Source organism: Nothoprocta perdicaria, unplaced genomic scaffold (genome assembly GCF_003342845.1).
Source record: "Nothoprocta perdicaria isolate Ctin4 unplaced genomic scaffold, notPer1 scaffold_103, whole genome shotgun sequence".
Taxonomy (NCBI): Eukaryota; Metazoa; Chordata; class Aves; order Tinamiformes; family Tinamidae; genus Nothoprocta; species Nothoprocta perdicaria.
The window spans coordinates 2,697,162-2,711,526 of record NW_020454128.1 but is presented as its reverse complement, the minus strand read 5'-3'; the positions used below and the strand labels follow the sequence as shown (position 1 = coordinate 2,711,526).

At 47.9% G+C, this 14,365-nt stretch overlaps 1 protein-coding gene across 1 annotated transcript in view; it reads right to left on the bottom strand.

The window, feature by feature from the left end:
- The window catches only part of DDX56 (DEAD-box helicase 56), a 14,166-nt gene extending 6,980 nt beyond the window's left edge, over window positions 1-7,186 (bottom strand). Inside the window, exons 1-9 of the mRNA XM_026042704.1 lie at window positions 7,120-7,186; window positions 6,635-6,696; window positions 5,641-5,797; window positions 4,949-5,205; window positions 4,583-4,668; window positions 4,424-4,487; window positions 3,948-4,048; window positions 3,623-3,741; window positions 2,840-2,946 (exon numbers count right to left, since the gene is read on the bottom strand). Coding sequence (XP_025898489.1) covers window positions 2,840-2,946; window positions 3,623-3,741; window positions 3,948-4,048; window positions 4,424-4,487; window positions 4,583-4,668; window positions 4,949-5,205; window positions 5,641-5,797; window positions 6,635-6,696; window positions 7,120-7,186 — 1,020 coding nt within the window. The remainder of the gene's footprint in view (window positions 1-2,839; window positions 2,947-3,622; window positions 3,742-3,947; window positions 4,049-4,423; window positions 4,488-4,582; window positions 4,669-4,948; window positions 5,206-5,640; window positions 5,798-6,634; window positions 6,697-7,119) is intronic.
- Between the last annotated feature and the right edge of the window lie 7,179 nt (window positions 7,187-14,365).

Below are 14,365 nucleotides of genomic sequence, written 5' to 3'. Positions count from 1 at the left end.
ATGGACGCCCGGGAGGCCACACGRAAGCCTGTGTAATTAGGTGTTTCAGTGGGTAGCTAGCTAGTTTGGCTGGTAGKTAGTTAGATAGGTGTGTAGTTAGCTCTTTGGAGGTTAGCTAGGTGGGTAGTTAGCTAGTTCAGCGTGTGGAGGGGCTTGTTAGCTGCTTAGGAAGGTAGCTAGCTGCTTAGGTGAGTAGTTAGCTAGTTAGGATGGTTCAGGGGCTTGTTAGCTAGTTAGGTGGGTAGGCAGTCGGATAGTTAGGCAAGTAGGTGGGTAGGTCCTAAGCCAAGTGCATAGATAACTAGTTACGTGGAGTGTTGGGCGAGGGCTGTGTGCACAGTGGGAACGCAGACCGAAGCTGGGCTCGCTCTACAGAGAGCAGCACGAACAAGCAGGGGCTGAAGGGGCTGCGTGGGAAGCCCGGTCTGCAGGGGTCCTCCAGGTACTGGGACCACTGCGGAGCCATCGTCCCTGCCACGGAGCCAGGGCTGAATGGTGCCCGGGCCATGGGGACAGCACTGATGCGCAGGAGGTGGGAGACTGCAGGTGCAGTACAAGTAGTCCCCAGCTGGGGTCTTAAGACTGCCATGCAGCTAGAACTGAATTACGATTATGAATTGGCCGTCGCTTCGCGCTCTGTGCTGCCGACAGTCTCTCCTCCTTGCCAGGAGTTTGCACTTGGTCAGGCCTGGCTGCTGCGTCCTCCAGCGCAGCCCAGGAGCGAGGAGCATCGGCAGCGCTGGCAAAGGCCTGGGCAGCCTCACAGTCCGTGTGACTTTCCYGCTTTGGACACAGGCCGTGACAAACGGGGCAGCGCCGCAGCTCCACTTGGCACAGCCCTGTGAAAAGGGGGGACTCCAGGATGCAYGGAGCCAAAGGGAGGAGCGCGGCRCAAGGCCAAAAGAGCAGGTGGGACCTGTGAGGGCACAAAACCACCTGTGCACTTGGTGGACACTAAGGGGCAGCGGCAGGTCCCCGCAGAGACCCCCAAACCCACAGCAGAGCTGAGGGGCAACAAAAGCAGGTCTGCAACATGCAAACACTATGACTGTTCATGCTAGAGAGCTAAGAGCGGCTAATAGAATCTAATCCTTTCATGAACACTCAGATGCTCTCCAGTCCCCTCACATCTCATCCCACTACCCTCGACATCCCCTCTGACCGTCCTTCTCCTTTCCTCATGCTCTTCAGTCACCATCCAGCACTGATCCCCTCCGATCATTTCCCCTCCTTGTGCCATCAACTTCCCCTCTTCCCCCTTTTTCATCGTGGTGTCTCTTCCACACCGCCCCAGTAGCAGCGAGGCTATCCCCTGTTTGCCACCACACATGTTCAGGTCCCCTCCATTGCCCACTATCAGATCTGCGCTCTTGCCACGCTCACAGCCCCATTTCCACGGCCAAGGCCTCAGCTCTCCTCCACTGCCTKCYTTCTCCCATTTCATCAGAGAGCACACAGCATCTTGAAGCCACCTCCCCTTCCAAATTCCTCCACACTGACGCACTGCCATGCACAGCTGCGCTACAGCAGCTGGGAGCAAGTACCGGGTCTTTATTGGGCATTTCCCAGGCCACAGGAGCATTTGTAAGGGCCAACCCTGCTGTTTCTCTTGGTCCCTCAGGCTTCACACTCCAGGACCGTTTTGCAGGTCTGCGTGGTTCCGCTTGGCCATGCTGATCTGACGTCCACCGCGCCGCCACAAAAGCCTTCTTCTTTTCATGGTGCTTTTGCAGCTCCATCTTCTTCCCGACACTAAAGGGGAGATCAACAACTCCTCAGTGTTGCATACGGGAAATACATCCACCTCAGGGCTAAGCCTTCGGGATCCTTGACCCTGCAGCACAGCCGTGCCTGCTGCTCGACTTCCCAGGAGCGTTCTGACACCAGCACACACTTACATTTGCGGAGGCATTGCCAGCCTTGGCACCACGTTCTTCTCCTTTACGATTTTCTGTGGATTTTCTTCTCCTCCACAATATTCTGTGATTTGAGGGAGGCAGAGAGACACCGCTTTGGGTGCTATGGGCTGGCCCCGAGGCTTCTTGCTCTCTGCCTCAAAGCTTCCAGGACAGAGCCCCAGTAGACTTGGGGTTTCTGGAGGTCTGTGTACGTTGTGCCTGCAGTGCAAGGCARAGAGAGAGGAGGCACAAGAGTGTTGGAACAGAGACAACAGAACAGGAGAGTCAACTCAAAGGCTGATTGCATTTGTAAACCCCAAAGCTACATCCCCCCGTGGCCACGCAGCTAGACTTAGAGACACTACGTGAATTCCTGTCACCTACCCCGTCTCTCATCTGCTTGTCGCCTACAGGAAGCCTGGATTCAGCAGCCTTCCTGTCAGGAGTGCCTCCTCTCTGAACACTGCTCCTCCTTACTGGGGGCAGCACGCTGCAGACAGAGCACACATGCAGCTCGCGTGAGCGTGTTCTCCAGCCTGGGCTCATGTGCCAAGCCCCTCAAGAGCATGGCAATCCCCAGTCCCTTTCTCCTAGAGCCTCACCTCACTGAAGGCACTGATCCTTTCATCTCCCGCACATCATTCGTGCGTGCGGGAGACAGACGTGGCCGGGAGAGCAATCGCCCACTAGTGAGTCCTCCTGGAAGCACAGAACAGGGRAGCTCTCCACAACTKCATCTCCAGCACAGGGGCCCCCAGAAGGACAACTCCGCAGTGCTCAGGCATGAAGTGCATCGSAGAGGGCCCTGACCCTTTCTGACCCTTTCACACYCCCTCTAKTGTCCCTCCCTCTCTTTCRAGAACACCACCTTCCTCCCACAGGGCTTCTCAGCCTTCTGMTTTCTTTGGGTTTCTGAGATGCCCCCTTCACTGTTCCATTACCTCTTCCAGTCTGCTGCTCTCCCCAGCTGTCCTTTCTCGCCTGCTTTTGCCGGGGAAGCTCTCGTGATGCCGGCACCGCTTGGCGCAGCCACTGCTTATCCGCACCCCTGGGAACCAGGAGCACACCCAAATGAAACCTCTCCCAGCAGGCACACCACAAACTGCTCCCCACTTCCCACCCAGCCAGAAGTCCTAGAAGCCATGGGGCAAGTGAGCACAACCTGCCAGCACTACTAGGGSCARCAGGGCAAAAGGGAAAAGCTGCTTCATGCATCTCCAAGAGCACAGCATGAAGAAAACACAGGTCCACAATGCTCTTACCTCACTGCGTGAGCTCTAGCCTGGGCCTTGCTCTTCTCCTCTCCGGGCCCCTTCACACCACATGTGTGCGTGGATGACACATGTGCCTGTGTGGGCACGTGCTCACCAGCAAGAACCCCTACAATGACAAAGCACCTTTTCACAGCTGCCTCTCCAGCACACCTGCCCCAAGAGGCACATCCTGGCCTGCGCATGCATGGGCAGCTGCATGGATAGCTGCATGGATAGCTGCATGGGCAGCTGCATGGATATCCATGGGCAGCTGCATGGATAGCTGCATGGGCAGCTATCCTGCAAACGTGGGCACTGCCAGCCTTGCAGACAGCCTTGCCAGCAGCCTGTTCAGGCTGCCTCCATGCTCCGCTCATCCCTTTCTAGAGCATCATGCTTCTCCCTGGTGGCTTCCCCTCCCACTCCTGCACAGGCCCCGCTTTGCAAAAGTGCCATCAACTCTTACGGCACCTCCACTGCCAGCCTTCTTCACAGGGCCTCCTTCTCTTCCCGTCTTTGCCTGGGAAGACTCTTCCGATTTACAGGCAGCTTCTTGTGTGGCTTTGCCCACGTCTTTCTTTTCCGCAAACCTGCAAGCCAGAAGGGACACACCAAGAAATCCTCAGGTGGGAGGCTCACTGAAAACGCTTCCCTCCCACTAACGAGACTTTAGCCTGCCCAAAACAGGACCCCAGGTTCCCACCATTACTGTAAAGGAGTCCAACAGCAACAGCTCCCTCCCACCTCTTGCAGAGAAGGGCTAAGCAAAGCTGCTGCTCCAAGAGGCTCACCTCACCCGATGCCCTTCAGAATGTGCCTCTGCTGCCATCTCTCCATCATGYGTCTGCTTCGGCACAGCGCGCTGATGGGAGAGGACGCCCTCACCAGCCAGACTGCCTGCAAGGCAAAGCAAGCTCTTCATGTTTGCTTCTGCAGGACCCTTCCCACAAGAGGCACGCGTTGGCCTGCTCACACATGAGCTCCTGTGCACTGAGCACAGACTCTGCCAGGCTTGGAGGCCAGGTTCTCACTCCTTGCAGGTTCTCACTCCTTTCACACTCATCCTGTCCCAGCCTCTCCTAAAGCAACCAGTGGCTCCCTACGCCCTCCTTGGGMYATTCATTCCGCTCCACATTCTCAAAGTGAGSCCAGAAGGAGAACRTGGTCACTTGACCCAATCTCTTTGGCCCAACGGCACCCATTCATTCCAAGGAGGCCAGCCCATGGAGGCTCTCTTCACCCCTTCCGCTTGCTCTCCACACCTCCTCTTACAGTACCTTTCCTGACAGCATACAGAATCAAGGCTTGTTCTGTGCTGGCGGTCACTCGTATAAATCTGGAAGAAACAAAGGTGAAAGCAGTTTCAGGCAGGTCCCGAGCAGTGTCCGCCGAGCTGCTGTGCACAAGGCCTGCAGAAGTAAACATACTCACTGTGGGAACACAAAGACCCCCCCAGGAGGCAGCTTATAAACCGCCGTCTCCGTGCGCGCAATGATCAACGGCCTCAGCTCGGGGGTCTGAAAAGTGACAGGGACACACACGGTCATTCCTGGACACCTGCCGCTGGCTCACAAGGGTGGCAAACTGCCCACAAGCCACACAAGAAGCTGCCCCTGCACAGCTCCCACCCCAGAGGGACATCTGTCCCTGTCCCAGCACACACACACTGCCCGGCAGAACCCTGAGAACCGGCACTAATGCTGCTGGGCCTTGGTAAAGCCGGTGGTCAGGAGACTCCCTTAACCAAAAGGCATTTCAAAAGCAGCAGAGAGAGCACTCAACTCTTGCCABACTTACACAGAGGAAAGATTTGCACAGGTTCCCCGTCTCGTCCACTTCCTTGAGGAAATCTTCAAAGAACCTCATTGTCACTCGGCGAGATCGGCACACAAGAACGCCAATGTTCTTGAAAAAAAAGTCAAAATCTTCCCCGTTGGACAAGGCCCACACGAGCAAGTTCTCCATTGCCTTGAGACAAACGTACACCTTCCGGAGGGAAAGGTGGGTCCTCATGACAATCGTGGTTGGCCTCACTCGGGCAACTTCTAAATGCCCTGCAAAAACAGCAGCGGGCAACAAAGTCAGGACAAACAGCCCTTGAGCACACTCAACTCAGCCCCCAGCTCCACACACCCTCCCCAGCCTTCTCAACACCCTCCCACGCCACCCACTCTCCACTGAGCCCCAAACCTCTTGCTGGAGGACGGGTATGGTCCCCTCCCCACACCCGTTTTGCTCTTCCTACCAAACTGCAGGTGGTCCCATGGGAAGGCGAGAACCACTGCAAACACAGCCCCACTTCTTCCTGCCTTCCCCAAGCACCACGCAGGGTCCCCTCACGCTGGCCACGGCGCCCTGGGCAAAACTCCTCCTCCCACCTCTGCTTCCCTGCTCCCTGCAGCTCACTTAGGCTGCTCCTAACTACATTGGGCCTGGCAGAACCCCACCCCAACGTGAGGGCAAGACCAGCTTTGCATCGTGATTCTAACCAGGCCGTGGCATGTTCTCATATCGGAGATCATTCTCCAGCAGAAAGACGTTGTCCAGGTGTAAGACAGGTCTCCGAACGCGGAAGCTCTTCTTCTTCACCGCGCACAAGTAGTTGGGCAGGATGTACATGTTCCCCACGCCTGCCAGCTGGACAGTCTGGAAAGGGGAGAGCAGGAAAGGAAGAGCGAGAGGCTTTCCTCACGCCCCCAAGGTAAGGGATGACCTGTCGGGGCACTCGTCGGGGCATTTTATATCAAATGACATCACATGATATCAAATGATATGAAGTGACGTCACTTCATGTCATTTTTATATCAAATGACGTGACATCATAATCAAATGACGTCCTTTTATATCATTTTTATATCAAATGATGTCACTTGAAATCATTTTTATATCAAGTTGACATCACTTCATAATCAAATGTCACTTTTTAATCAAATGATGTCACTTGATATCATTTTTTATATCAAGTGACATCAATTCATAACCAAATGATGTCACTTTATAATCAAATGATGTCACTATATAAATTTTTATATCAAGTGCCGTCACTTGATATCATTTTTGTATCCTTGAGGGCCTTTCCTTGCCCCGTCTTCAGTGCAGGAGGACGAGGTGCTTTGCAGGAGCGCCTTGCACTCGCCGCTCCTGGCCTCTCGCAGCCCTCAGCTCCCACGAGCTAAGCGCTGACCCGCAGGTAGGCAACACCGCCCGAGGAGGTACCACACCTGGCAGGAACTCTCCACCACGCAGCTTGTGCCGCGCAGGGCCAGAGAACGCCCCGGAGGAGAAATGCCACATTCTGCTTCTCCAGAAGAAGCTCCGCATTGCCCGAGAGCTCGCTCCGGGGCAGAACTGACCCACCGGCTCTTCCTGGCAAATGGCTTCTGCCTTCAGAGGTGGCAGCARTAGGGCTGCTCCAAGGCAGCGTGGAAATTGGGGCATGGGCGCTCGTTGGGGTGGGAGGGAGAAGGAGATAAGAAGTCCCACCTTGTTCTGCAGCAGCGCCTGGCGGTAGCACTCGCACGCGCTGTCCCAAATCTTAGCGATATCTGCGCAGGAAGGGAGAGAGGGGCTCGTTGAGTTTGAAGTCCACAAGCTCACCTCCATGCCTGCCATGCCAAACCAAGAGGACGCAGCCATTTTCACCCACCACCTCCACCACCATGTCCCAATAGACCCTTGCAGTGAGGCGAGCAGAGCTGACATGTCTACAGCCTTCAAATTAGAAGCCCACTGCTGGCCCCACCACAGGCATGCACACCAAAGAGAGACGTTAGAAAGGCTTGTGACAAGGGGCTCCTCTGCTCCAGGTCACCTGAGCCTTCTGCAMAGAGCACTGCTGCCCTTTCCCGTGCTCCTTGCAACGCTTGACCCTCTCCCTGGCACAAACTGCCATTCCATTCCCACCCCATGGAGAGGACCAGTGCTTTGGCCACCCCSAGCTTGGAGACTCAGGAAGCTTTTGGACTTACGTTCCTTCCGGAAATGCGAGAGCTGCTGAGAGAGTGTCAGGAGGAATGCGGAGCAATACGCATCCATGGCGCAAGCCGCTGGACACCAGCTCCTTCACTCCCGCACACCGGAGAGCCCTGCGCTCTCCCGCACTGCCTCTCTTCCCCTCTCCTCCTCACTGCGGAGCAGCCGCCACGAGAAGAGCAGAGCCGAGTGCCRGCGCTCAGCCTGGCCTCGCACGGCAGTGTGCACGGGGCACCGTGGGCRCAGGGAAGCTCTCATGGTGATGCGGGACGGCGCACTGTGACCCTGGTCCGTGTCACATASGGCTGCAGGGCCCGGCCACCCCCACAGTCAGGCCACTATCCTTCACCCCACAAGGTGGACAAGCACAAGGAGGCAGCACCCGGCGTTTTCAGGGATGCCCCCAACCTCTCCTTGCCCACTTCCCAATGATCTCCATGCCTTCACGACAACCTTCCCCAGCCCTAAAGCTGGAGAGGACGCACAGTCCAAAAGGAAAGACAACTAAGGCACTGCTGGAGGACTGCTAGCTCTAAGCAGCAGCAGCCTGCCACAAAACAGAGAGTTCTTCTTATTCTTATGTCTACTGATCATCTCTGTCTCTACGGATAGTTTTTAGGTCAAATAAAGTCTTCTCTGTCTCATAAGAGTGGCCCCTTGTTTTGCTGGAGACTTCAGGCAAATGTTTATCGAAGTTATATTTGCTTCATGCTTCCAGTTTATTGTTTTGTAATTTTAAATAGTTGCTTAATGAGAGCTAATATTCTGGCAATAGGGTAGGCTAAGCAGCAGCTAAATTTGCTCATTGCATAAATTTGCCTATTGCGTAATAAGTTTAAGCATTTCTATTAAACTAGAACGATTTAGGGAACCTTTGAGGTTCCCTAGATTAGCAATATATACTAGCCATGAGTTAGCAATATTAATATTCCTTGGGGAAGCTGCTGTGTTCATCAAACTTTTCTCTTTGGACCTGGTAGGGAATGCTAGCTGACGTGCGAAGAAGATGGGAATGGAAAAAGGAAAAAAAAAAAAAAAAAAAAAGGCTTTTTTTCATACCTCAAAGAAGTTGTTTTTTGTGGACTGAGTTCTTTGCTGCACAGCCAGAACCCAGACTCCTGGTTTAAAATTGTAAGGGGGTTGTCTCAGGTCTCTCCAACATTTCCCCCTCTCTGGCCACAGCTTATGCATTCTGTGCAAAGCACTGCAACCTGCCTTTATGGAGCTAAATCCTCAAACTAGGATACAGTAGAAGGGCAATTTCTGCAGGTACAGTTTTGGCATTGCAAGAGGGCATTTGAAGCTGCGATGGGTTTTTATTGAAAGGCTCCATAAAGCAGAACCGAGCATGCCAAGCGTACCAAAATATTAGTTTAACTGCCTGTTTACAGTACCACCATAAAAGAAAAAATGTAGTCTATAAATAAAGACCTCCTGAAGCAACATTCAGAATAATGGAGGAGGGAAAGTATTGTTTAAGCAGATATCATAAATTTATTATGGTAACATTATTGCCACCCMGGGTTTTATTGATTGTATCTTTCCAAGTTACTTATCTAGAAATTTATTGTTTCTGTTCCCAGTCTTATTTTTTAACGGTKATTTCTGGAAAGAAGTTATTAATGAGCTATTACCTGTGAAGTGAAGGTGAAAAAAAGCAATTTAAATAAAATGGAGCTTCAGAGGCAAAGACAATGTCATCATGTTTTTGTCTTCTAATATCTTAATGAGGAAATTAAGACACCCCAGTTTTTGTAACTGTAAAACTGTACTGTTTTCTCCTTTGCTCTACAGTAGCATAAAGTCTCTGATGGGCAATACGTGCATCTCACCTTCCCCTGCACCTCCTGTCCCCTTCCCAGTCTTCCTTGGCTCCTTGATGGAATCAAATCTGACCTTTAAGAACTGTCAGAATCAATGTAGGTGAGCAGGTTAGTGACCGACCTGTTTTAMTGAAGAGATAAAACGTTAGATATTGCAATAGAAGTCTCATAACCACCCACTGCTACCATCTTTTCTTTCTGTTTTGKTAACTAAAACTGTAAATTAATAGGAAATAGAAGTTGTTAATACTGTAGACATTGAATTTGGATGCTTTAATTTGGCATTGACTCAGGAAAAGAAAATCAAGTGTATCTTCCCAGCCTAATAAGTAAGACACAGGAGAGTAATAAAACACATGGCAGTCCCTCATTCACTTAGCAAATGATCATCTCCCGTGCTATGTTAACATTTCTGAATATCATTGCTGCTTACTTTATCCGGTAATTGTCCCATAAGGTATCTACTAAGCTGACTGGGTTATCTGGTATAAATTTATTTTTATGTACTTTAATRTAGTAAATGAGGTGTGTTTAGCTTAAAATGAGCAACTTTGCAGTTGCTCCAAGTTTCTCAAAAGGCTCCCGAGTGAAGCTCTTCGACACAAGTTTAAAAAGAGAGGATTTCTTTGGTCATTTATTTAGAGGGAGTTTGGCCCAAAGCAACATACAGGTAAGGAAGAGAAACTTGCATTGTAACTTGCCTGGAGTCGCATAGAAAGCACGTGGCAGAGTATAAATGCAACTCAATTTTTCTTTTTGCTATGATAGCTGGATCCTGCCCATGGATATTTACAAATTGTAAATATTAATYTTTCCCTAGCTTCTCTGAGCAACTTGTTCTCACACTGTTGAGCTTTAGACTCAAAATAATTATAAAACTTGCTTGTTGAATCACTTTGAYAAGAAAATTCTAGACAGTCTTCAGCTTTGTGTATGCAGAATAAAATGGGGAATGCATAGTTTTATAATGCATAGTTCTATAGTTTTATAAGATGATTTTCTACTCCCTCATCTTTGATACCAACATTCCTTAAGAAGAGACTGTTTCCACTTTAGAGAACTCTAGCAACATCCTGCTGCTCAATAAGTCATCTTAGGCTGGGGCTATTCAAGGACCTAATGGTATGTCCACATATAAGACGACTCCCTCCAAGAAGTGCGAGTAGAAAAACAGCAGCTTTGTTGAATGCTGATTAAATTGGGTCAGAAACAGTGAGGTTACATTCCTGTGGCCCTGTTTCAGAGCTAACAAGCCCCTGAGAGAGAGAATTTAATCCATTAGGTCTCATATATGTAAACAAGGCTGTATGTAGAGCATTGCAGGCTCAGGCTGGTAAATCAACGTTATGTTTTGCTGCTCGATACTTGTGTGGCGCCTCTTGTTTCCATTTACCTGGCAAGCTGTGTACCACAATCTGCAAAGAAAAAGGATTASCTGGGGGAGCATATAGAAACAGTACCTACTTCCTCAGATCTGCTGGGTCCTTAGGCCTTGCTGGAAAAACCAGCTTTAGTGCTTTCTGTAGAGTAAATTCTCTGAAATACAGCAAAAATCAGACAGATACCTGAGAAAAATGCAAATAATCTAAATTCAATATATGAGGAAGTTTTGTATGGTGTACATAACTGCTGTTAATAAAAGATTCTATGACACTCTCTCATTTTCTTTGAAGCACCCTTTGAATAAACTCCAGTAGCTGACTTGGAAAACTTCAGCATTGACCTGAGAGTCAATGTTCAGCATTCTAGATACCTAACATCTTTCGCAGGGTGTCAGGTTGGGATTCAAAATACTTGGGCACCAATCATGCCCTTGTCCTCCTARATAACCCACATAATGAGCAGGAGCCACCTTGGTCTTCGCTGACATATTTGAAAAGAACAGTTTAAAACCCTAGCCCAAATGTTAAGGAGCCAAGCTTAAGACAAATTTGTTCTTCATCCAAATTGTAGTGTGGTTTCTCCTCTTTTTTTAATAGAAATATAGGAATAGAATGCACTGCTGTGCAAAGGATGGATTGTTGGGCAAGAAAAGAGCCATCTGCGTCCACTTTGCAGAAGGCTTCTCCAGAGCCTCCTTCTCAACTGTAAGTTTGCTATKCTTTATTTATTTCCCATGCTTGGCATTAAACAGTCCCTGGATATTCATTATGCTACTAYGAAAAATGAATTTGGTGAATTAAGCCCTGGTTTGTTGCCACTGTTTTTCCATCTTTTAATTCAGAGCTCTCAGGCTGTACAGATGCGTAGCCAAGGAACTAAATTCATTCTCATTCAACAGTTTCCTTGCAGCCTGATAGCTGTCATTTACTTTGCCAAGCTACATGTTATGTGCTTAAGACTTACGGTTTGTATCATTCATCATCCTTGATATTGTAAACAAGGGGTAGGACCATAAAAGGAAATATGCATGTAATGTATGTGTAGTTATATCCCTTCTGCAGCAGGACAACAAATAGAGAATCTGGACTATTGAATTTATCTTTTTTTTTTTAACTTAATTTTTTTGTATCTGTAGATAAGTTTTACTGTGCAGACATCTTATGGACTCTTTTGTGAGGAATGTCAACAACAACAAAAAATTCTCATTTGGAACAAAAATAAAGCAAAATTACATAATTCTGAAATGTCTTGAGATTACCTATTTTGACATTTATACTTCAACACTTTTTAAGAGTTTCGATTGGCAAAATGTGTTTCTTTCCTGTTTGGAAAACGCTGCTAACTCTATTCCCTCTGAAAACTTCATAATTAAATACTGTTTTCTTGGAGAACTTTAGTTTTGCCATTGCCTTACCCCAAATGCCTACTGTTGTGTTATACTGTATTATGTAATAACCCATTTTTTCAGCAAGTATTTACTGTAAGTACAACTACTGTGTGCGTGCACCTCTCTGGAAATTTAAGCTCCTTAGAGTCCTGATTCCTGAGCATGAATTACATAACATCATAATTTCAAGGACTTTGTAGGTGTTACTCTAGCCTCATATCAGTTTAAGTAAAAGCACTGTCTGGATCTTAACATTTCTCTTAGAGAGTGTTGATACAAGGCTTGTGTTGCAGCACTTGATTGAAATCTCTATTTTGCAGTGACATGACTGTTATCTGGGCGCTAACCCAGGCAGCTCACTTTTGAAGTAACTTACTTTTGATGTAATGGTTGATCCAGTGTCTTCGGCAGACTTTTGAGCTGATTATTTCAGGGCAAGTAAACTGAAAACCACACGGCGCTTGTTACAGATCGCTCGGAGATGTATTTAATGAGATCTCATCCAAGCTCGTCAACCTCACCGGAAAGAAATATGCAGTGGGATATCAGTATCTCCACTGCAGGTACTGTGGATATCAACTTCTCGAGTGCTCAGCCCCAGGTTCCAGTTGAAGCTAGGSCATGCACTTCTTTTCATTCTTCTGCAGAATTGTCTCTAATAGCTGGAACAATGTCTAGGCTTATGTATTTCTCTCCATTGTGAACAGACTGGCCGTAGCTCTAGAGATAAGCAGGATGAATTCAGATCAACTGATAGAGAAGGCAGCAGACTCCAATGGGCAYGCACTGGAACCATATATGTGTTTGTGTTTCCTTCAGTTATTCATTGGCCTATCTATTTAAATTGAAGGCATGTGAGAGAGGTCCTGTCTTCCTCTGCCTTGTTCTGATCTGCATATTACTATAAGAAGCATTATTTTAAGATCAGAATCTTTAAAAATTACACCAGATATAGCATCCCTAAGTATTAGTAGCAGAGTATGTCACCTCATTTCATGATCAGCCCTTAAGTKCTGTATTTAGGCTGCATGTTCTTCGATACTTAGAAATTTTTGAAGGAAGATTTTACTCTAATTATGTAGTTTATAGTAGATGGGGGCAAATCTGTTTCCTTAAAACAACTGTAGTTCATAGGTAGCACGGGTATTTCAGAACGTGCCTTTTTCATTAGTCATTGTCACTTGAGTGAATTAATGTTCCATCCTTCGCTCTTTTTCTTCTTCCTTGCCCTCAGAAGCATGCAATATCAAATTTTAAATGCAAAATGTGGTAGCTCAGGTATTGTATCATATTTTGCTGACCTTTTCATTACTCAGTATTTTGATTATCTGTCTGTCCTTTCCCTTCTTGCAGATTGGTGAGATTTTCAGCACAAGAATGCCATAAATAGGTGGAATGAACAACTTAATAAATCTAGATTAGGCACGTGCGCTGACAGGGGAAGGGTTGTTTAGGGTTCTGTAAGGGCATATACTGAGTAGGGGATAAAACAACACAAAGGAGCATTGAAGAAGAGCACTTCAGACAAAACACTATAGGTTACACTGTGCTATGGAGTATTCGTCCTTTTGCTGGAGTGCTGTGAAGATCTTTGACAGCTCACAGTGAGATGAGGCACTGTAAGTTTTGCTTTACAAGCTGCAAATATCAGCTGACGGCCTACAAGAAGCAAACAGGGGGCGAATGGGAAAGTAGCCTGGATTTATCCCACGCTTTCTTGATGACCTGTGCAGTTTAGAATAATAAATGGAAGTCATAAATTCTCTCTGGAATGGGTAAGATTTTTTCCAAAGGGAGAAAATGGCAGAGAACATAAGGAGTGTATAGAATCACAGGCCAAGAGAATAGGCTTTAGCATTAAATATTCACTGGTCTGCGCTTTGTATATGCACTTAAGTTCCCTGGTATTATACACAGCTTGCTGCCTTTTGACACAGCACCCTGACTGCCTTATGATGCAGAATGAGTCTAGCAATGAGTGACCACTTTGCCTGGGGTCAGCTATGAGGCATCCCTGCAAATCAGGGATATATACAGGGCATTTCAGGCAGGCACACAAGGTCTGTCATCCGTACGGAGTGCCATGTGGTTCAGCCTGCCCTGTGCAGTGGCAGGAGTTCAAATGGTTCCTTCTTACTAAAATCCTATGAATACACTGCAATATGAGAGGGAATATGGGCACTTAGCACCAAAACAAGTTTCTGTCCATTTGCTATTGACACTCTGACCACCTGGGTCTGTGCGTGCTTCAAGCTGATGACTGACTGCTTTCACTCTTGGCTCAGCTAAGAGCCAGATGCTTACAGCTTTGGACAGATATGCAGTTGCACAGTCTGTGTGAAGCATTGTCTTACATCCATTCACTGCAAAAATGTGGTTAATGACATTAAAAGACATGCTTAGAATAATATTATTGTAGCTACTTGGGGGATAAATAAGCTGCATATTGTGCCAACCGTGAGCCTGCAAGAAAATCACTTTCGATTTGCGGAATTTAATGGTTGTTTACAGTGATGGAAATGGCTGAGAGAATCAAGCTCTAAAAATACATCAATTTGCTTAGGCATTAGTTTTTCAAATGCCTTCTCTTTAAGTAAACAAACAAATCAAAAAAGAAGATATGTGATGAACTTTCAAGTTGTTATCAAC